We start from the raw sequence: 23,074 nt of genomic DNA, 5'->3' as shown, positions 1-23,074 counted from the left end.
AAACTGTTCCTGGTTTTCCCAGGAACTCCCTGGAAATCGCCCATGCCTTCACCATTGGCCTCCTGGGAAACCCAGGTTCCGTTTTTACCGTGCTCAGAAGATTCGGAAATAATCCACAGAACTTTTTGAAGCCCGTGGACAGAAACTACAGAAATATTTGAAGGTCAGAAAAAAAAATAACGCACAAGGTGCCGGAAATAGATACGAGGAAGACTGGCCTTGCGTCACTCCCGACCCTCGGCTGTTACCGTCGCTGTGTGTCGTTACACAACGTCGACACGTCATTTCGGACCGGCCCCGACGGTGTCACCGGCCCGGCCGGACCCCAGAAATTGGATTAGAGAAATACGAGTCTGTTTCTTTAAACTCCCACGGCGCTGGCGTCGTGTCTGGCCTCGTTGGATGGCTTTTCGTAGAGGTGGAAGAGAAAAAAGGAAAGTAAATTGAGGTTGGGCAGAGAAAGCAAAGAAAGGCTTCCGATTCCCGATGGAGTGTCGCGTTGCATGTTTCAGCGCGCTGGTCGCGGCGGCTGCGACGCGCTGGGGTGTATTTCTGCATAATGCCGCATCGTCAGCAAAGGTCCTCTTTTTTATGTCGTCTCCCCTGTGCGCTATCTCCCGGTGCCCCCGTCTTTGTGCTCTGCTGGGCCCTCTCACAGAACGAGGACAGGTGCCGATGAGGGTAGGCCCGTCGCGGGGCGCCAAATATCAACTCAAACGGGGCTTTCGTCCAGTGCGTTTTGAAGCGCAGGCATGGGAAACGTTGCACTTCAAATTATTTTGTGCACCAAAAAAGTCCACGAAGCATCTCTTTGAAAACGAAGGTCTCTTTTACAGTGTACGGGATGTTGGGTGGTGGTCGGACGGCCGCTTTGCGCGTCTTGGTGGCTCCCTCGTCAGCCTGTTTGTCTTTGCGGATTACACGAATGGCGGGATTAGTTTTTAAATAAGAAAATTGGAGCACGCGCCTCGTCTCTGCATCGCTCTCTCTTCATGGAGTGTTCCCGTCCTCGCTCTTGCTCGCTCCACACAGCAGCGCCATTTGCAAGCGTGCTGCGACACTGCGCAACCTCAGCGGCACTCGGCACCCCGTGACTTGTGTGGCGGAAGGGTACTCCACCAACCGATCCCTCAACGAGCGAGCGTGCGCACCTGCGTGTACAACCAGCAGATGCCACCTGCTTGTGCACTCTGCATACCCGCTCTGCAAACTGAAAAGTGTATTTGGTTGGCTCTTTTTAAGAGTGAAGCTGAAGCAGGCTGACGCGAACGGGATAGGGTCTGAATGGTTGAAACCCAAAACGGGCAAGTGTTTCAAGAGGGCAACAATCCCACGGGTGCTACGGGTTTGACAAGAATGCTGTCTGGGGCGGCCTAGTGTCGTAGCTCGCTTTGAATTAACAGCCCCTCGCTCCAGTCGGCGCTCTTGCCTCTAAAAATGGCGGGATCAAACTTGTCGAGCCTCGTCGCCAGTTTGCAGTGGTGCTCCCCTGGAGTTCCCTGGAGTCCTCTGGAGGACGTCGCCCTGCTTCGCCCGGCCAACCGCTCCCCGAGGACGCTGTCTTGCGATGCCTAATTGGCCTCGCGGCGCGATGGAGTGCAAACAAGACCTCGGCCGTTCTCGTCGCTCTGTCTCTGTCGCACTCATGGGGCCTGGCGTCAGGGAGCGACGAAACGTCTCTTTCAGAATCACTCGGCAGGTTTAACGCGTCAGCGACCCCTAATTGGTGTCAAGTAATTAACGGCTGGCGAATGGAAAACACAGCGTCTCTTTTGTGCGCGGCGCGAGGCTTGGCCGGGCTGACGTGCCGCTGGGGGGTTGCCGCGCAGAGGGCGGGGCACATTCTTGGCGACTGTTAGCCGAGCGAACAAAAAGCCGCACTGGCTGCTGACGTTCTTTTTGTCCGGACGAGCCAATATCAAGTTAAACGCGCGCTACACGGTTCCGGCTGGCCTGGGTCCTCTCGTCCCTTACTCAGAATTCACCTGCGCGCACTGGGCCAGAACACCGGTGGGGGTATAGCCTTAATTCTAGACGGGGTTGAGCTCCAGAGTAGCTAAACAGGGCTCGAAACGAACGTGTGACCCCATCAATAGCTTGCTCCCCTAACAAGGAATCCATTGGTGAGGTCACAGGTTCAGTTTGAGTACCGACTCTGGAGCCTGAAACGCGTTTGCAGTTTTAGCCGCCTCTTCTGGCCCTCTGTGCTGCGGTGCATCCAGCCGCCTTCCGGGAACCTGACAGCAGGGCAGCACCTTTCTGTCCCGCTCTGAAACTGAGTTGTACGACATGCACGTGATCGCTGCGAGGATGAATCTGCCTATGTTTGTGTTTGCGTTTGTTTGTTTTTCTGGCGAAGAGGCAGGCCTCACATCACGGCACGTTGCTCCTTTGAAGTACGCGCGTGGGGCTCGGTTGGATACGGCCGTGATGTGGCGTGTGTGTTCGGCAAAAAGTTGAGCTCTGTGTTCGTGCGCGCGTGCGCACAATTTAATTTGAAGGCGGTTCCGCGAATGGGAACGCCCGGCAGGGCTTTTAGCGCCGCGGCCGGCAGGTGCGAAGTCTAACGAACCGCGATGGATCGGCGAACAACAACACCAACTTCCCCGGAAGAATTAAAAGGAGCTGAATAAATGAATCGGGTCCCAATTAATAAAGGTGAGTCAGCCAGCCGTGCGGGTTGTGTTGTGCTGTGCGTTGGTGGAGAGGCTGGCCTTTTGTCGAGACTGCGAGGCAAACTGGATTTACGGGTTGGTGGATACTGTCTTCCTGAGGGAGTTGCTGATTCCGCCCGCATTCTCCTCTTTATTATCTCAGTGTCTAGAATTCTGTGTATACTTGACTGGCAGTTCCGAGGCAAAAATCTTTTTTTTCGTAATTTTGTTGTTGTATGAATGTCATAGGAAGGTTGTTTTATGCGCAACTTTCGTTCATTGTTCAGATCATTGTTCGGACGTATCTATCTGATCGCTTTGAAACCATGGTGACCCATTTTTTCCCCGGCGGACCGCATCATCACCAACTGGCCGTGCCGACGCATTCCAAACACGATTAATTCACGCTAAATACTTTGGGCCTGCGTTGAAACGAATGCAAACCGCTTTAAGTGGGACGTGGTGCCACCCCTGGCCTGCAATCTCTCTCTCCTTTGTCCCAAGACCCAGAGTCGGGACGTGGGGGCAGGGCCAGGGCAGGGCCAGGACCGGGAGGTGCCAATACGGCATTTACTCGTGAATAAACATGAAGGATCTGGTTAGGGCGGCTGAACGGGCAGCCCCTGTCCCGCCTGGGCAGCGCTTCGCCTTGCGCCGTTCCAACTCGTACCACCCTGCTCCGACATTCGGGGAGTCACTCCAAGGCCCGGTTACACACTTCCCATACGGTGAAATTTGCAGACTTCTCACGCGACTTCGCTGTTTTTGACAGCATTCATGCTGCGGCCTTAAATAAACTTGACGGAGAAATGGATTGTTAAGAAAAGTCATGGATAATTTTTTTGAAACGCAAAAGAACAAGCCATGCCATTATAAAGTACAATCTCGAGAAACGAAATTTGTCCTTCTCGTCAGAATGGTCCGTAAGGGTCAGGGTGATGAACGGGGCCGCGCGTTTACATGCTCAACAACAATTAGGATGCAATGAGGATGCAAAGAGGTTTTTTGGCTGGGCGACGCGGCATAACGCTGTATTGCGAGTGCTTTTAACTCTGTTACCGGACACGGCACGGCAGTCCCGCCGCGTCCCCGCCGAGGGAGGGCCGTGTCAAACAACAAATTGAGAAAAGCACTTACGCGGAGCCCCATCGAGTGGTTCATCTGGGCGCCGCCGCGGCGCACGGCGCAGAGGGCACGCCAAACCCCATCGCGCCGAGTTCCTTGCTCTGCTGAATATTAATGCCGGCTGCGCCTCTGTAGTTGGAAAATGGACTGTTTGTTCCTTCGGGAAAAAAATAATTAACTTGATCAAAATTGACCGTTTTAATCAGTACGCGATGGTGCGGTGGGGCCGTCCGAGGCCAAGAGTAAATTGTGACGGGGACGTTAAAATTCTCGTTCAAAAGACGGCGAATCTCTGCAGCCTCTGCGGGGAGATGCTGTTGCCATCGGCAAACTAATTTCAGCATCCTCGCAGATCGGCAGCAGAAACTGCCCCGTCAACGGCTGGCATGGAAAGGCGGGCTAGGGTTGCGCGTGCGCGCTGGATGGAACGTCGGGCAGGCAGCGTTTCCCAGCAGGTGCACTGTGCTGTGTGTCAAGCGAGGTGTCAAGTCGGGGCGGGGAGGGGCGGGGCGTTCCAGCAGGGCGGACGGAAGCGGCTGTATAATGGAACACCTCGCCCCGCCATTATCGCCACGACACTGTGCAGCACGGCACGCTTCTTCCGGTCCCGATCCAGCAGCCACCCTTGTGCTTTGCTAAGTGTGTTTACTCGCAACTTTTTTTTGCCTTTTGTGTACCATCAGGAGCTCTCAACACCGTCAGATACGTATTACATTATCAGCGCTTCATGCTTGTCGACAAGGACTGAAAAAGTCGACGAAGCATATGCTTTACTACTTGAAGTAAATCGCATCGTAGAATTGCGTGCTGTTTCATTTCATGTTCTGTTTCATTTAAAAATCATTCCTTCCAAGTTTCTCTGCTTTACGAAGCTGTGTTTCGTGGACTCTTTACTGTACGCATGATATAAATCGCTAGGCTTTTTTTCTTTGAAATTTTGCCGTTTTAAACTTTTATAAAAATGGCACCAGATCCACGACCTTAATTAGCGATACACTCGCTCTGGGGGTTGAAATATTTAAGCGCGGCGTCCCCGGGTCCCGCGGCGGCCGCGGCAGGTGGACTCATTCGCTGCGATTGTTTCCGCTGACCTAATTTTGGCGCGCGAACGCCGCGAACGTCGTCGCGAGGGACGTGATCGACACCAGGGGGAACGGGCGTTGCCTGGCAACGCGGCAGCGCGCGTCATCCACGTGTCAGCGCGTCACCTGCGTAGTGCCGGGCACATCTTTGCGAGAGTGGCGCGGCGAGCGCGCTGTCACCGGCCGCATTGTCCCCCCGTTCTCTGCCAAAAATAAGGGCGCACTGTAAAAAAAAAACATCTGTACTTCGGCACACAAAATAGACAGAAGAATAAAGTCTGAAAAAAAACAGAAAAAAATGAATGCCTGTTCGTTTTTCATAGGCTATCAATGAACTGTTGTAAATAGGTAGGGGAAACCAGTACGGAAGTTCAGTAGTTGGCAAGCACGGACGGACGGTCCAGGCAATTGTTGACCACACTATTTCCGCACTCGCCCCTACTCCTTTTTCTGCCAGGGCGCTGTAAATGTGCCACTGCGTCTCGTCGCTTGCTCGCGCAAACAAGTCAAGAAAAAATGACGCAAAGTAAACAGCAATCTGTAACCGGCTAGCGCTGAAAATTAAGAAAAAACATTGACGCACACTATAATGAATTTTGCTAGATTAGAAAGCAGCGCCTGAGTTGACCCTACACTGCAAATCCAAGTGTGGAAGAAAGTCACAAACTCGCGGACGTGGGGCATTTTCGTCCACGCTTGCAAGTTTAAACCATGTTTGTCCCACGCTTGCGAGTGTGATCCGCCGATGTCCCATGTACCTGTAAAGAGTCATACATGGTTTGTCCCAGTATTGTACAGTCTGACATTTGGATTTACAGAGCCCAGGACCAAACCCATCCTTCATTGACCAAATTTGCCTCATTTTGCGATACCTGCCGGTCACCTTGCCGAGATGGACCTGCTAGAGCCCCAACTTCAATTAGCCCCTGAGCTCGTCAGGTCCCTGCCCCGCCCCAGCCCCGCCCCAGGTGCCAGGTATCACCAAAGTAAACAGCGGGCTGACGAGCGCGGCGCTTTGATGGCTTGTCAGGCCTGTAATCTTGCGAGACGTGCTTTTGACCGCACTACGCTCGTCTCGCTAAGGTCCTCTCTCACTTTCAATGTGCCGTGCCGTGACTGAGGTGCCGATGGAGTTGTTTAAAGTGTCAATGTGTGCCTATGTGTGCCTGTGAAAAACAGAGCCTAGAGGCTAAAACTTGTTTTGCAGAATGGAGATGTCACTGGTTGGTAAGCCTTGTCTTCCAGGCCACTGATAAGCGGGAGTGAGATCCTCCCCGCAGAGTTCCCTCTTTTTGTGCTCGCGTGCGGTTTGCAAAGTTGTTATTGTTTTCATCCTTTTTATGTATTTACTCTGTCTCTTCACCAAACTTTTTATCACGGCCGCGAAGGGCGCGGCAGGCAGTCGTAACGAAGAAAGTCAACTTGAATTAAATTATCGCCTCCGAGATGGAAAAAGAGACAGGCAGTTTTGAAGCACAGGCTGGGCTGGACTTTACAGGGAAACAATAAAAATAGACGCACAGTCGTAAAGGGAGCGCTCAGTTGGCTTGTGCACATTGAAATAAATTGCTAGTGAGTCTTTGTGATAAATCGGGGTTAGCACAAGTAATTGCGCTTGCGTTACTTGAGTCATCTGAAGCTAGAGTCAAAATATAGAGTCAAACACTGGTCGTTACCTCAATGCATTTTCGTTCCTCGTCTACGTGATCTTTTACTGGCCGAGCGGGGACACAATTTGCGCGATCTACGCGCCACTAGTTTACCTTGGAAGTGTTTTGGGGCGTTGTTGGCACAAGCCCTCCCCGTCCGGTTATCTGTCTTAATTAACCATGTTGCGATAACGCAAAGGGCCGAGCGAGACAAAAGCCGTTCGAGACAAAGGCTGCGTTTGTCATCGCCTCTTAATGACGCAATGCAGCGCCCAATTAAGAAAAGCGCGTTAAAATTTTGGCGCTTTTTACTTGATTCCGTTGTGTCTGACAGTGTCGCACTGTGTGCACCTGTGGCCTAGACGAAAGCACTGCGCGGCATTCCCCAGACGATTTTCTTGGTTTTCTTTTTTGCCCTTTCTGCATAATACTCGCTGCTCGCGGTGGCGGTGGGGCTTTTCTACCCGACACAAAGGCGATAAATCATGCATCAATGCACCTGGCCGCTACACCCAAACAATGTTTTAAACCTCGCCGGGCTCGCGTGTGTTTGCACACGCACGTGTGTTTGTGTGCGTGAGGTGGGTCACACGTTAAACACTTAGTCACAGTGGTGGTGATTGATGATGCAGGTCTAGTTGCCTTTCCTCGCCATGCCTTGTCGCAGCCCGGCCTCTGCAGAGCCCGCACACAAATGCACTGTCGGGATTAACTTGATTCATCCGTCAGTTTGTCGTTGTCTAAGAGCCGAATTGTGTTCGCTAGAACTGATCCGCTCTTTGTGTTGTTTTTATTTTAATCGTGTGGAGTGTCAGGGCTTACGTATACGTAATACATCCCGTCTATCGGCACTCCCTTTGTGCCCGCCCCTGTTCCAAGTTTCCATCCGATTCTGACGGTGACAAGGCCAACTTTCCTTGCCGTGCTCTGGTGTCAGAAAGTGTCGCGTTTATCTTGGCAGACGGATGAAGGAAAGCTGCCAGAATCGGGTTTGCTCCGTGGAACCGAGGGAATCGATAAAAATAGCGTATACATTGAAAATAAAAGCCAAGGAACATAAAAGTTCCGTAATAACCGTGTTTTTGTCGCTTGTAGTCTTAATTGCGCTGCATGAAAATGGTTCCTGGTTTTCGCGGGGAGCCTGTAGTAAAGAAATAAGTGGTTTCCTGGGAGTTCCTGGAGAACCAAGGAACCGTTAGTGCCGTGTGCAGTCGCGGTCGTTTCCGATCAACCTTAGACCACCCACATACGCTAGCGCACTCTCTCTACCCCCCCCTCTCTCTCTCTCTCTCTCTCTCTCTCTCTCTCTCTCTCTCTCTCTCTCACATATAGACACACATACATACACACCCATACATACACACGCGCGCGCGCGCTCAGCGTGGCCCTCCGTATTTATCGCTTTGAAGACGTCTACGTCATACCCGGCTCCTGATTGGAGGCGTTCGAGGGGCGCAGGGGGCGGCCACTAGAGCACGTCCATGACGACGACGTCCATGACGCGGGTGTGTGCGTGATCGCGGCGGCTGACGTCTTCAAAGTCTATCACGCCATCGCGGCACGCCGGCACGACCCCCAGGCACGAGCCACACGCGGGGAAAGGCGGTCGAGATAGAGAGGGGGCCGTCCCAGAGCGACCACCGCGTTCTCCACTCAATGTCAAACCAAGTGTGGTGAACTTTACACTTGGGGTAACTCACGGAGCCAGCCCAATCTCACCACTCTCCAAAGCCTACGAAGCATTTCCTTCATAACCACAAAGTAAATGAAAGCATTGGAGAATTGCTTCGTATTATGAAGAAATGCATCACCTTACGGAGGATTTTGCTTCATAATACGAAGCATTTCTTCCTAGATTTGACGATACCTTCATATTCTTCGTATTGCAAAGCGATTCTTCGTAGAGTTTTTACTGTGATGGTGCAAACGTGGAGAACCCAACACTTGAAATGTGGACACTGCAAACGCCAAATTTCCAAGTGCGAAAATTCCACTCCGCCCCGTTTCAAGTGTGGAGTTCTAAACACTTGGATGTTCAGTTGAACCCTCCATGTAGACATGACCAACAGACTCCTCTCGAAGACATCGGTGACTGATAAGGAAGCTTGCGTCACGGACTTTACTGCGCGGGTTCTGAGCGACCCGCAAGTGCGTCGACGATGGCGTATCGGCGTGCGCGGCCCTTGGCGCGCCTTGGCGTGGCCGCTATTCCGACGCGACTTATTAGCAGTGTGCTGTCTGGCCGGGCCCTTCTCTGGTTTATGGCAGCAGTGGCGCTTGGCGTGCACTGCGCCGAAGCAATGAAATTGGCCAAGTTCAGCCGGCAAAACCTCACCACCGAGGGACGGAATGCTGCACGCTGATGAGGTTGCCCTTCGAACGGCCGGGTTGCACCCACCCGCTTGGTATTTCCCCTTATATCCTCCCCAGATAACACTCCAAAGTACACTCTCCAAATGCCTTGCCTGTCAGTATAATGCGCGGAAAATGCTGTACTCTTTTTCTTCTACGGATCGATTTCACACAATGCTTTTCCGCTCTGTCTGTCTCGCACCCCTTCGATTTACCCTGTCAGTGAGAGAGAGACAGAGCGACGAAGCCACAGCTCGGAACGAGCCCGCTGCTGAAGCGGCGCGTGAAAAGAGAGCTACTTCCGGGGCCTCGTTACGCAAGGCCCAGCGAGGCGCGGTCCAGACGGAAGTGCACACTGGCGCATTCCGGCCGAGTTTTGGGAAACTAATTAACCCAAGTTTTTGATGACTCGCCCGGTCGGACGGCGGAGCGCTGTGGCGCTGGGCCGCCGGGGCGTTGGCGGCCTGTAAAACTAGGCTTAATCACAAACTTAATTACGCAACAGGGCATGTGGTCGGAAGCCGGCCGATGCTTGATGGCGCGTAACAGTGTTGTCGTTGGGCTTCCCGGCCGACGAGGACACAGCGGGGCACTCTTTTTTCCCGCTGTGCCTGTGGCAAAATCGAACGAGAAACAAAGTAAAAAGAAGTCGAGCCTGGCCAGAGAGCTGAAGTTTACGGCCAAGAGGACCAATCTCTTTTCGCCGCTCATTCAAACTGCATCAATGCGTTCAAGCTCATTTGCAGCTGGGGCGGGGCAGTGCCATTGTTTTAGCATTCGAATCGGACAAAATTAACATAACAGAGTCTGGTTTTGCAAATTTAACTACCTCTTATTGATTTCCTTGCGCTTCCTTTCCTTCCCGATCGGGGCGCGGCGCGACGCAGCAAAAGCGGCCCCTCCGCAGACTGACCCAGTTGGGAGGGGCGCGCACAAGATTAAATTAATAAAGTCTTTTTTCGTTGTTGTTGTCTGGTGACCGAGAAAAAGAACGACGATGCGGATCATAAACAAGTTGACGGGCTCGGTTTGACGAGCCCACCACGCGACAGATGGTTGGCTGGATAGAACGTGATGGTGAGTGTGTGGTGCAGATCGTATCTCTCTCTTCTCTTCTTTTTCGCGCGCGCCTTTGTGTAGGAGAGAGAGAGAGAGAGAGAGTCTGTTTATGTGTCTGGCCTCACTTTCGGTGCTGTGTCAACTGTTGCTACGTGGTTGCGGGACATGTGAACGAAAAGAGCGGTGAGGTCCTCTCGTGACTATTTGCAGAGCTACAGGCAAGTTTGCCCGAAACAAGAAGAGCACGAGGACAGCAGCTGAGACCGTGCGCCTGAATAAAAGAAGAGTAAACTAGACAAGAAATTGATGTTTGGTGCCCCTCATTTTCGACGGCAAATGCTTGTTTTTAAAGTTGAAAACAACCACCAGGATTTTTTTCCGGAGGGAGGAAGGCAATGTAGAATTGCTTCGAATAATGCGTACGTCCGTATAATACGTGTTAAGCAGGATGTTGATGCGTTCCATAAAGCAGTTTTTCGTAGATTTTTCGTTTTCTGCGTATTTTGTTTCATTACACCTTACGTAACTTCCTCTGTCTCTCTCGCACTCACTGGCAGCCCATCAAGGAGCAGCAAGAACAGCTATAGGAAAACGTTACCTAAAAGGTAAACGATGTTTTGCAGATTTTTTTTTGTGTGCCTTTTTATCCTTTTTTCGGTATCGTGGATGACAAAGCGCCGCTTTTGCTGGGTTTGCGTTCCTTTCGCCGGGCGTGACACGGCCAGGAGGGGCGGGCCGGGGGGCGTCCCCGCTGTCGCTGAATGAGTAAGAAGCCGCCTGTCTCGGGGACGGCGCCGCCGGTGTAGGACGACGTCCTGGACGACGTCCTGGACGGCGTCCTGGCAGACGGACGGAACGGGCGTGCATCCCGACGTGTGCAGAGTAAAATGCAAGCCTTCCGGCTGAATATTAACGAGACGGGAACGAGGGTCCTGCCTTGGGCTGCCCGCTTTTCCGGCGTTCGGTTCCCAGGTTGATGCGTTTTCCTGGGTGTTTTCTTACTCAGTGCCAACAGCCCCACAGTGTGGCCCCTCACCCCAGTGGACCACCACAAACGAGATTCTTAAAAATTTTGGGGTTTGCACAAAAACTAACTAAAACAGGACTCTCTTTGTAAGGGATTGAGTAACGCAGCTGAGGACGGTGGTGGTCAGGCCACGGTGCCACCTTAGTGAAGTTAGCTGAACCCATGGATTCAACCCTTGCCCCCTTCCAGTGGTGCAGCGCGCCACGTGTCCGACTGGCGAATTCGAGTGAAAAAGACTGCATAAAATATTCCCCTAATGCCCTGATGGCGGTATTTATGAGACTAAACGTCGCCCTCGCGTGAACTCGCTCGACATTTTGACTGCGTGCGCCACATTTTCCACCACGTGGAGGGCGCTCGTTGGCCCCTGTGGCTGCTAATCCAAAGCGGGGGTTTGACCGTAGTCGTCCAATACTGGGCAGAATAAAAGAGAGCGATGACAGTCGCCGTTTGAAACCTTTTGTGAGCGTGCACTGATAAAGTATTGTTTGGCCGGTATTATGACAACGTGGGTCGCGCGTTCGGGGAGGCTTCTTCTCTAAATACGTAACAGAATGGTGTGTATTCAGACTGTATAAAAAAAGGAAACTGTGCCACGCTCCGAGTGTCAGCGAGGCGACAATTAAAACAGTGACATCACCGATATCTCTTTGATCAGTGAAATGTGCTTTAAATCTGTCACTACTGATGTCATAATGATGTTGGAAATGTGACAATTTGTTATTACTTTTGGTATCTTAATCATTTATTCATCAAATCACTCATGAAACATTTTTATTTTCATCAGTGTTTTATTGACCACCTTCCGAATACACTCGGAGCAGCAGAGGACTAAAAAGTGGTGATAATGATGCCAATTATTTTGGAGTGGGCCAACTGTGAAACACTGCGTAACAGTCGGACAAAGTTTGCATGCCTGCAGCAGGGTATTGATCGTCACTTTCTTTTGTTTTTTCAGGATGACAGCGCAGCTATGCCGGCCCGTGTAACAACCCTGGCGTGACACCTGGGCGCAGGCGGTGCCCAGGGCACATGAAAGTAAGTGACAAAAACAGACACCTTTCGCTCGATTGGTAGAATGGCGCGACGTGGCGTCCATTTGCTTGCTACGTTAAAGTGGAAAAGTGGGACGTAATCCGTTTTTGTGCACACGGAGAAAAACAGTTGGTTATGTCCAGTCGTCCCGGTTCCAATAATATCCTCCTTGTGTCACCCGTTGCCAAGATTTCCATAAATATTACGGTGTGGGCCAAACAGTGGAATAAAATAATATGCGCATCAGTCTTCATTGTTTTCCCCTTTTTTTCATACACACTAAATGTTTTTGTACAAATCTTGTACGAGACATCACAGTTCTTTGTGCACCCGAACTTTTCGTACAAATTTGTACAAAATTTTGCACAATTTTGTACAAAAATGGCGAAAAGTGTGCAGTTGTTGTATGAAAATTGTACGAAAATTTCGTGTGCACTTAAAACTGTGATGGCTCGTACAAAACTGTAGATAACATTTAGTGTGTACGCCATACCATGTCGCTTAATTTTGTTCTCTTGGCCTTTTTTGTGGCATTTATTTATACACTAATTGGTGCTGAACCTCGTTTCTTTTTGCCGGTAGACCTCTTCACAGTCACACCAGCAATGAAGAAAAAAAACTTTTTGAGTAGTGTTTTTTTTTCGAAGGCATGCGGTGGTTTGCACCAGATGGCCGTTTTTGCGCTGGGCTCAAGCAACTTTCAAGTGCGGGTGTGAACCAGGTGACGGATGGAGTCTGCCCCCTTTATTCATGGCCGCGGGGCCTGCACATTAATATTTCTTTTCTCTCTCGTCGAAAGGGCGTTACCTGGCGTTACGCGAGGGCTCGTGAATTGAGGGCGGGACTGAGCCCAGCCCGGCGTGGCTGGTCCAGGAGGGGCCGTTGAGGGCCTGCCCCTTGCCCAGCAGACTGATTCCGAGAGCCGTTCTCGTCGCTCTGTCTCTCTCGCAACTATACGGGACGCCCCATGAGTGCGAGAGAGGCACAGCGACGAAAACGACTCCCGGAATCAGTCGGCAGCCTGCCCTCCCGCTGCTTTGTGGCTCATTCGTTTGCATGATCGTGGCGCCGTACGCTTTCGTGCGAGCCACAGCATTAGCGGTGCACTGTCGAGTAGAACGGAGGGAGAATCACCGTAAAAATATGATTCGCGGACTTACAAAAGGTACCTCTGAAAAAAAAAGGATGTCCGCAAACCCACGAACGTTTGTCGCAGATTAACGAAAGGCTTTCGTTCATTCACGAACAATTTCGTGAATAACGCGGAATAACGTTAGAAGCGATAATTTTTCAGCAAATGTACCTTTGTTCATTCCCAAATTATTTGTTACAGTGCGGGCGGAAGGGAACGAAAAGGTTGGGGGACAAAAGCGGGCGCGAAAGGGATGCAATTTTGTAAAGGGGGAAAAAGGAAAAAAAAATTGGATGGGAAGGTAGCCATGCGCGCTGCTGTATGGGGGAAGGCTGCCGAAGCGGCCGTGTCTAAGTGCCTCCAGTGTGATGCGCGCCATGGAGGCTGCCAAAGCGCCACGAACCGAAGGCCGAACGCCTGGCGAACGCCCCCGAGGGGGCCGGGCGGCCCTTGGGAGGCTGAAGCCCCGGAATGAATGGCAGTGTCCCTGTTTGTGTGTGTGTGTGTGTGTGTGTGTGTGGCGGGGGTCTGTGTCTATTTGTCCCCCACTGCCACTCATACACCGGCTCACACAATCAAGCTGGGGGCAAAGAGAAGCAGTGACAGACAAATTGGCGCCAGGCAAGTAGGCCACACACAGACACACATACAGAGAGAGAGAGAGAGAGAGAGACAGAGAGACAGAGAGAGAGAGAGAGAGAGAGAGAGAGAGAGAGAGAGAGAATGAGAGAGAGAGCAGCGCGTGCACGTCGGACCTCCTGCCCCACCTTGCGACGCCGCTTAGGTAATGCGGGGCGACAGGAGCGCGTCTGGTCTGGACCTGGACGTATACGCCAAAGCACGTGCGTCCGTGTATCTCTGTGTGTGTGTGTGTGTGTGTGTGTGTGTGTGTGAGAGAGAGAGAGAGAGAGAGAGAGGAAGTGGGTCTGCCCTTGGCCTCTGTGGTGCTTTGGCCCCCAGGGCATATCAAGCAGCAGCTGGAGGATATGCAGGTGGGAGAGGCTTGCGTCGGCCCACTCTCCCCCTTTTCCTTCGGCGAAATTGAAAAAGAAGTGCGGGGTTCTGTTTTTATGAGAAGAGTATACGAGAAAACATGGGCCATGAAATTCGTGGTGGTTTAACCCTGTCTCGCTTTCGATTTCCACCCTTGGTCAAACTTAGATGTCGGACCACGTTCAGAACATGCTGGGCAATCATCTGTAGCTCCGTTGCACGGAAGTAATGTGGTTGGTGTCCCTGCCGGTGTCTGCCTCTTCTTTCGGCCGCTGTGTTGGCCAGTGAACCCCTTGTATGTCCAGCCCATGATGCGAGGCCTTATCTTGCCCTTTCGGCCGGGGCAGCCGGCAGCAGCCGGACCCAGCTTAGTCCTCTGCTGTGGCCGGGGTAATCCCGGTCAGGTTCAAGGATGACAACGGGAAGAAGGAGCAAAATGATCCTTACAGTGATGAAAGAGTAGATTTTGAAGTTTAACGCACAGTGTGTCTCACTGTGCGGGCCTACCCTCCCCCCCTCCCCAAGGAATAACAATGTTTCCGGGGGCGGCCCGCACCAACCCGGGGCAGAGGAAGTGGTGCCACCAACTCCCCGCCCGCGGCCAGGGACTTGGCCAAGCAGGACGAGACTGCCGGGGGAAGGCATGAATTTTGGAAAAAGGCAAACTTGGATCAGCCCCTAAAAGGCTGCAGTGGGTTTTCTCCCTTTTTTGCCCCCACGCTCGCCTGCGCAAACGGATATGGAAAAAAAAACAAGACAGCACTATGGGGAACTGGGGGCGGTCCCACCGGCGTCAGACGGGCGGCTTGGAAAGGAGAATTTGGCCGGACCCGCCGCCCTGGTGCCCCTGGTGTCCCGGGTTGGCTGTTGGGCTCTCTTGCTGGTCCCCGGCCCCTCTTTCCCCGGGCTCGCCCGGGCGGCCGACGCGCCCTCGGCCCTGCTGAAACCCTGGGCAACATGGCGCGGGGGCCCCCGCCGCGGCCACACAGCGGCCCTTTGGCGGGCCCTAGTTTTTGGCCTGGCCCCCGCCCTGGCTGGCCCCTGGCTGGCCCCTGGTTGGCCCCTGGCTGGCCCCTGGCTGGCCCCTGGCTGGCCCCTGGCTGGCCCCTGGCTGGCCCCTGGCTGGCACCTGGCTGGCCCCTGGCTGGCCCCTGGCTGGCCCCTGGCTGGCCCCTGGCTGGCCCCTGGCTGGCCCCTGGCTGGCCCCTGGCTGGCCCCTGGCTGGCCCCTGGCTGGCCCCTGGCTGGCCCCTGGCTGGCCCCTGGCTGGCCCCTGGCTGGCCCCTGGCTGGCCCCTGGCTGGCCCCTGGCTGGCCCCTGGCTGGCCCCTGGCTGGCCTCGCCACACCGCCGCGACTAGGCCACACCCTGGGCCCTGGGAGGCCGAACGTCCGTCGGGAACAGCGCGGCCGCCGCGTGCGGTGTAGTGGCGGTGCGCGTGCACGGTCTCCATGGGGCCGTGCGCCGCCGTGCGCTAGTGCACTCTGCAGTAACCCCGCCGCACAGTGGGCCAGAAGACCGGTGGAGGTGGCCAAAATTCTAGACGCGTTTTGAGCTCCAGCGTCGCTAAACTGGACTCGAATCGGACGTGTGACCCCACCAATGGATTCCTCGTTCGGAGAGCATTCCATTGGTGGGGTCACACGTCCGGTTCTCAACACTGGCCTGGCGAATCCCTGACACTATACCGCTCCGAGACACCACTTTACAGGCAGTATACCTCTGGAGCGTGCCTCGTAGTCTCGGACGGCACTGAGTGTCTGGAGCGCGCCGAGGCTCAGACACAATAAACCCGAAATGGGCTTAAGGCCCCACTTCTGTGTGCCCGGCATGCCAGTGGGGCGCGGATAGCTGGGCGCCAGGAGGGCTGCCCACCCTGGAGGCACACTGGATGAGGTCTCTGCTGTTGAAGGAGAGTGGCCGTGGTGCGTCTTGCCTAGCCCAGCCTGCTCCTGCATGCCGTTTGCTGCACCGACGGAGTGCATCGCCCGAGGCCCGGCCAGTGCAAGGCTGCTGTGTGTGCTCGCGCGTAGCGCTCAACCGTGCCACTCGAAAAGCGTGGAAAGTCGCAAACACAGTACAAAGTCTACACTCTCAATTTCCCATTGTGAAATGCTGTGCATTCATAATACTAGGCTTAGTATCCGTAGCCATGAAGCGGCTGCCTCGTACACTCTTTTTGTACAAACAACTCCTAATCCCCTATGCACTAGGTGCATGCTTCAGTAAGCGTGTACTTGGCATGTATGCACTGTTAAAAAAAGTGCTGTAAATTAACAGCACTTATGCTGTTAAGTTTGATAGCAACACGACTTGTTATATTACAAGCATGTTGTAGCCCTCGGTGCTGTTTTCTGACAGTTCGATTGTAATAAAACAATACTTCTTCGAAGTCTTCGACGATGTCTTCCCAACATTTGTGCACTGTTAGAAATTAGCTCCGAAATTTTATGGAGAAAAACCCTATAATCACGTTCATGGAGACTCCATTCATTTTCCATTTTTTTTCGGAGAGATTTTCTCAGGGTTTATACAGATGTTCTTTGGAGCATTCCTTGGGTCCAGATAGGAGGTAAAATGCAAGTCTTTTCTCAGATATATTAAAGAGGACTTCGCTGAAGCATTTTTCGGTCTGAAATGGTCAAAGAAGGGACAATCTCATTCGAGCTCATTTGACTTATATCCTGTAGCTTTCCCTTAATATTATGAAAACTGAGGTCAAGATCAAGAAGTAGGGGTTCACCCTTCCCTCAATTTTTAACTGGTTGCAAACCTTTTTTTCGTGTTTTTGTGATGGTGCAGCATATATTTTTGTTCAAAATTCCGAAATTTTTCGGAGAAAGCCCAGAATTTGCATTTATGGAGAGCTCCATGCAGAAGTTTCGGAAAAACTCCATGATTTTTCCATTTTTTTTTTTCGGAATTTTCTGACAGTGTGTTGATTTCATCGTGCTGTTATTAAACAAGACCCTTGTCACCTGACAACAATATATGTTTTAAAATTGCAAAAGGCTGTTTCTTAACATGAAACCTGTTCAACGACAACACAACTGTTTTTAATCACGATTACATTATTGTTACTTGACAAGAAAGTTGTTATGGAACGAAAGTGCTGTTTCTGGATGGGTTTCCCGTTCAGATACAAAACAATACGGTTGTCATTTAACAGCATTACTGTAGGTGATTGTGTTGTAATATTACAGTGGATTTTTAACAGTGTGCACTGGTAAGTGAATGCTTGGCAGGCATGCGCTAGCTAGAGCGTGCTTGCAGGCATGCTCCAGGTAGAGCATACAATGTACGCTTTTGGATTTGTAGAGAATTAACCGAATTTACGTTCGATGTGCGGAGGGGCTTGGGTTCTTATTAGCACGGCTGGAATTATTAACAGTGGAGGGGCGGTCGAAAAGGCGTTGGTCGATCGACCGTGCCTGCCCAGCACTCCGGATTAATTCAGAGGCGGGGCGGGGCACACCACTGCCATTCCAGTTGCAAGGCCCTCTAACTATCCATGTTTCCAAATATGTGTGAGCCTTTCACCTTCCATTTATTTCTATATTTTCAGGCCGTGCAGTACTTGAGTAGGCACTGCGCTTTTCTTGATAGCGCTTCGTTTTCGAGCGAGTACCGTATCGTTTCCTTGGAGATGGGTGGCATACATTTTGACAGGAAGGGGGTGGGGGTGGGTTTCATGTTTTATTAATCATGTCGCGTTAACTGACCAGGACGCAGTCACCGCCGAGTTGATTAGAATTTTCAAGCTCTGCATTGATTCAGAGAGGGATGGGTTCCGGCAGGGCCGCTGTTGTTAGAGCGAGAGGGAACGAGGTCGTTGTCATTAGGGGCCATTACCTCTGACCGGGCGGCGGGCCGGCCCCGCTGACGGAGCGAAGCAATATTCCTTGTTGTTGTTTATGGTGCTGTTTGTCATGGCTGCCAAAGCCCTGCGCGCACCTTATCGTCAAAAACTGTCGCCCTTTGATTCGGAACTGAATTTCCTCAATCACCGCTCACTTCCTTTGTCGAGTGTCCCGTCTATGAGGGTATGTCCTTCTTTGCTCTCCAAACGAGGAATCCATTGGTGGGGTCACACGTTCAGTTCGAGTCCTATTTTGTGACTCTGGAGCTCAAAACGCGTCTAGGGTTTTGGCCGCCTCCACCGGTCTTCTGGCCCACTGTGCGGTATGCAGTGCAGGGTCTTCATCGACTCGACGTGTCGTTTGTGTAAAATGAGGCGGCGTGTCGCTTTATGATTGGCGCGTGTAATGCACACACAGCGCGCGCCGCGTAGCAGCGCGTAGCGGCGCTGCATTGTTCCAGCGAGACAAGCGGTTGTTACGACGCCAAAGTTATGCTGCCGGGACACGCAACTGGCGCCGCTGGGCCGCTAATGTGGAATGGCGCGGCAAACTTCGGCACTAAACGCCGCGCAGCCGCGCATCTGGGCCTGGGCGGCCTGGGCGGCCCGGGCGGCTCGCAGTGTGTGGCCGCCGCCATGGCGCCGTGCCGCCGTGCAGCGTTATGTGAAAATCGCACAGCCTGCTGTGTTGTTGCGACCGATAACGCCTCTGTCCCAGCGGGAAATGCTAAAAAAAAATACACGAAGAAAAACAGAAAAAAGAAAATTTTTGTTACTTGAAATAAATGTAGGAAATTGAATTTACCAAAACAGAGATGACAATTGAAATGTACCGGCAGTGCGCAATCGTCTGTTTACGCCATTCTTCAAGCATAGAAGTTGCTACCCTTGGCTTCAAGCGTACCTCTCCTTTTCGACCCTTAATTTCATGGAACTTAAATTGTCGCTCTCGTAATAGTTTTCTATGTGTTGTAAAACAGGCGTTTCGGTGTGAACAACGTGAAAGTCATTTCCCACACCGGGTGTTTCCGGCCCCGCGGGGGCGTGCCGTCGCCGTGCCGTCGCACAGTGGGCCAGAAACCGGCGGAGGCCCGGGTTAATCTTGCTGCTGCTACGCTGTTGGACGAAGCGCTGCCTTCATTTGGCAGTGCACAACCGCAGTCGACCGCAGTGCGAGCCCCAAGCGCACCGCACCGGGACCAGTGGACCGATTCCGAGAGTCGTTTACGTCGCTCTGTACATCTCGCACCTGTACGGGGCGCCCCGCTAGTGCGAGAGAGACAGAGCGTCGAAAACGATTCTCGGGATCGGTCTGCAGACGAGGACACGGGATTGTGGTGCCGGCCGAGGGTCCGTCGCTGCTGCGGTCCAAAGGTTGTGTGCACGTGGCTCCTTGGTGTGTTTATGTCCGGCCGTCTGTGTGTGTGTGTGTGTGTGTGTGTGTGTGTGTGGCTGTGGCTGTGCTGGAGTGAAACTAACTACCGCTGTGATGTACGGCAGTGGCTGGGGACGGCAGCGGGACATCTGGCGAAGCTTTGCCCCCTAGACCGGCCGGGGAGGGACGGCTTGTCAAAGCCACTACTCTCGTCGGCCCGCTGCGCGCGCTGCGTCCCGAGTCCCGCGCCCCGTGCCTCGTGCTTGGCAGCGTGACCGCTGATCAAAGCGCGGCCCCTCGTTTTCCCCGGTCTTCGCATTCTCTAGGATTCACCGGGTGGATTTTCTATTTGCATACTTTCTGCCTTCGCACCTGCACTCTAAATGTTGTACTGTGAAGATTCTCCATATTATGGTTAGAATGTTCCATATTATGGTGATGCAGCTGACTTCGTAACATACCATTGAGAATTCACTGTACCTTATAGATATTTTGACGAATTTCGTTGGTATCATGGAGAAAATCTCCACCATAATATGTTGGTGTAGCCTTTCACCGTAAGACATTTACAGTGTGTCTCCCGCTGAGGTAGGTTGAGTTTGCGGCAGTTCATTCAGAACAGTCACTATAAAGGAAATCGTGGCCGACTGTGGGGAAATGGAAGGACGGGTTGTTGCGCGCCATGTACGTCGAAGAAGATGACCTGTGTGCACAGTGCAGCACCGGCAAAGGTCAGGCAGAAGGGCGTTCCACCCTTTAATCTTTCCGTCTACCTTCCGCTCGCCTGTCCGTCTGCCTGTCTGTCTGTCCGCCCGTCTGTCCGCCCTGCCAGCCCACCCTGACCGGGTTCGGCGCTTTCACTCCCATTAAGCTCACACCCTCATTACCCCTTTTGAAGACCCAGTGAGGCGGGCCTGTCTAAATTTGGCTCGCCGGGGTGAAGGGACAGGCAGAACCCACCGGGTGACCTGACCGAAAAAGGCGGCTGTTTGGACAACTCGAATCGAGGATATGTTTATCTCTCTGCACTGTAAATCGGAAGGTGAGACATGCCGTCCCAGGAGTGAGACATACCTGTTGGACCTAAGAAGCGGTCAAACTTTGATGTATGGCCGAAAAAAGGGTGATACTTTTCTGTGTTACCGATAAAAGGGGAATGTTTCTTCAAGAAAAACAAGAACCAGTCTCGTTGATGCCCGAACTTTTTTTCGGGGTCATTCATTGGAGTATTACCGAGTATTACCCTTTTTTGGTCATACATTTGAGTTTTGCGTTCCGATGGCACTGTTTGTACCGCTGAAAACTGGTCAGGTGTCTCACCCTTCGAATTTCAGTTTATTCTGGTTTCTCTTTTGCAACTCTTGGCCCACTTTCCTTTGCTGCCATAGCCGGCAGGAGCCGATAAATACGTTATATGGGAGCCGCAGGTGGAATTGCCAGCGCGGCCTGCGGGTCCCTCTTGCAAGTCCTGGCGGAGGGAGGGTGGCGCTACCCCGCGCTGGCCGGCTCACGCCGGGGGTCGCGGCGTCGCTACCCCACGGCGCCCGGCTCGCCGCCCGGTGTGCCCCCTGCGAGAGTGCTGCCCTCTGGCGGGGCGAGGCGGCCGACGGCGATACCCTCGCTCAGAAAAGGAAAGGGGGTGGAAACTCCAAGCAGTGCTTTCGTCGCTCTCTCTCGCTCTCGAGTGGCAGCTCGTAGGGGTGCGAGAGAGAGAGGTGTTAGCCTGGCGGTGGCGTGACGACCGAGGCTCCACAACGCACCGTCTTGGCCGCGAGGCTTATCAGCGCGCCATTACTGCCCCATTCACTGGTGTAATGCCTGCATCATTAAACATGCCCACAATACTTTACATTTTATCTTGTCGAGTGAGGCGCACGCACTGGCCGGACACGCGTCGCAGGCGCGGATCCAGAGGAAAAGGAGGGGGGGGGTGGATAGGAGTGCTGCCATCCCCTGTAAAGGTAGCAAAGCTGCATTAAAGGTTGGCAACACGTCGAATTTTCGCGACATCGCCACGGCGCGGAGGTTTTCCGCACTGTCAGCAGGTTGGGCTCTGGGGTCGCGACCCTGGACACAGCTTGGCACGGGGTTGAGTTTTAGCGGCGCTAATCCACCGCTGTGGCTGTTGCAGGTGACGGCGATGATGTCAACATGAGCTCGGGGGCGGATGAAAGCTCCCAGCTGCTCGCCCGGACGCCACATGTCACCGTCGTGTCCGGGGGCGGCGGGGGCGGGGGCGGCGCGGGGGGCGGCGCCGCGAGCAGCAGCAGCGGCGGCGGCGGGGGCGGGGCGGCCGTCGGCGATGCCGCCGCGGGGGGCGGCGACTCCACCCCGCCGGCGTCCACCTCCACCGCCAGCCCCTACCTGGTGCGCACGCCGACCGTCACCGTGGAGGCGGCGCCCAACAGCACCACCAGCAGCAGCCCCGAGGCGGGGGCCACGCCGTCGGCGTCCGGGAGGCGCGCCTCGGTGAACCCCGCCATGGGCCCCGCCATGGGCAAGCCCGTGCTCATCCGCCAGGACTGCACCACGTTCCTGCACTCGTCCGGCGGCCTGGGCTACGGCCTCGGCGGCTCGGAGGAGTCCGCCACCTCGGCCACGGGCTGCGCCGAGGACACGGCCACGCGCTCCGTGCCCGACCTGGAGCTGCACTGCCGACTCACCGGACAGGTCAGTGGAGTGGCAAGACTGCCTTACTTTCTCTTCTGTAGATTTTCAATTGAATCAAACTATGAAAGTTCAAAGAGTAACTCCTTAAGTCTTTGCTGTGCCAAGCACCAGCCTTTCGATGCCGTGGTCACTGCATTAACTCAGTCTTCAGAGTCGATTTTAAATTTATAAAATGCGTGTAAAATAAATGAGCGATCGAACGGAACCGTCGTTGGCGGCCCTGTGACGCCTGGCCTCGCCGTGCAGACGATTGGACGCTAGGGCAGCGGTTCTCAATCTTTCTCGGCTCGCGACCCCAAATTTGTAGCCAAAAATTTCCGCGACCCCCAGGAAAAGTTTCGCGACCCCACGGGACCCCTCCTTTAGCATGCCACTGCGTCTGATCCGAGGCGGGCATTTTGCTCCCTCAACGGGCAATTGGTCTTTGGACCTTCCTTTAGCATGCCTCTGTTACGGAGTGCGATTATCAGTCTTAGTTTGGGAGCAGTATTGTCTGAAAGTTGGCCAAAACGCTCAGAAATTCCTTGAAAAAATCATGTTTTGGGTCGATTTTAAGCAGCCACTGCGTCTGATCCGAGGCGGGCATTTTGCTCCCTCAACGGGCAATTGGTCTTTGGACCTTCCTTTAGCATGCCTCTGTTACGGAGTGCGATTATCAGTCTTAGTTTGGGAGCAGTATTGTCTGAAAGTTGGCCAAAACGCTCAGAAATGCCTTGAAAAAATCATGTTTTGGGTCGATTTTAAGCAGCCACTGCGTCTGATCCGAGGCGGGCATTTTGCTCCCTCAACGGGCAATTGTTCTTTGGACCTTCCTTTAGTATGCCTCTGTTACGGAATGCGATTATCAGTCTTAGTTTGGGAGCAGTATTGTCTCAAAGTTGACCAAAACAGGCACAACGATTTTTCAAAGACATTTCTGAGCGTTTCGGTCAACTTTGAGACAATACTGCTCCCAAACTAAGACTGATAATCACACTCCGTAACAAAGGCATGCTAAAAGAAGGTCCAAAGACCGATTGCCCGTTGAAAGAGGACGAAATACCGCCTCGGGTCAGACGCAGTGG

At 53.2% G+C, this 23,074-nt stretch overlaps 1 protein-coding gene across 1 annotated transcript in view; it reads left to right on the top strand.

Annotated features, from left to right (window-relative positions):
- The window catches only part of LOC117644434 (small conductance calcium-activated potassium channel protein), a 138,057-nt gene that overhangs the window by 42,708 nt on the left and 72,275 nt on the right, over nucleotides 1–23,074 (top strand). The window contains exons 2-3 of the mRNA XM_034383921.1: nucleotides 11,907–11,986; nucleotides 21,472–22,010. Coding sequence (XP_034239812.1) covers nucleotides 21,492–22,010 — 519 coding nt within the window. The 5' untranslated portion in view covers nucleotides 11,907–11,986; nucleotides 21,472–21,491. The remainder of the gene's footprint in view (nucleotides 1–11,906; nucleotides 11,987–21,471; nucleotides 22,011–23,074) is intronic.

This window comes from Thrips palmi, unplaced genomic scaffold (assembly GCF_012932325.1).
Source record: "Thrips palmi isolate BJ-2018 unplaced genomic scaffold, TpBJ-2018v1 HiC_scaffold_18, whole genome shotgun sequence".
Taxonomy (NCBI): domain Eukaryota; kingdom Metazoa; phylum Arthropoda; class Insecta; order Thysanoptera; family Thripidae; genus Thrips; species Thrips palmi.
This window is presented reverse-complemented; position numbering and strand designations above follow the sequence as displayed.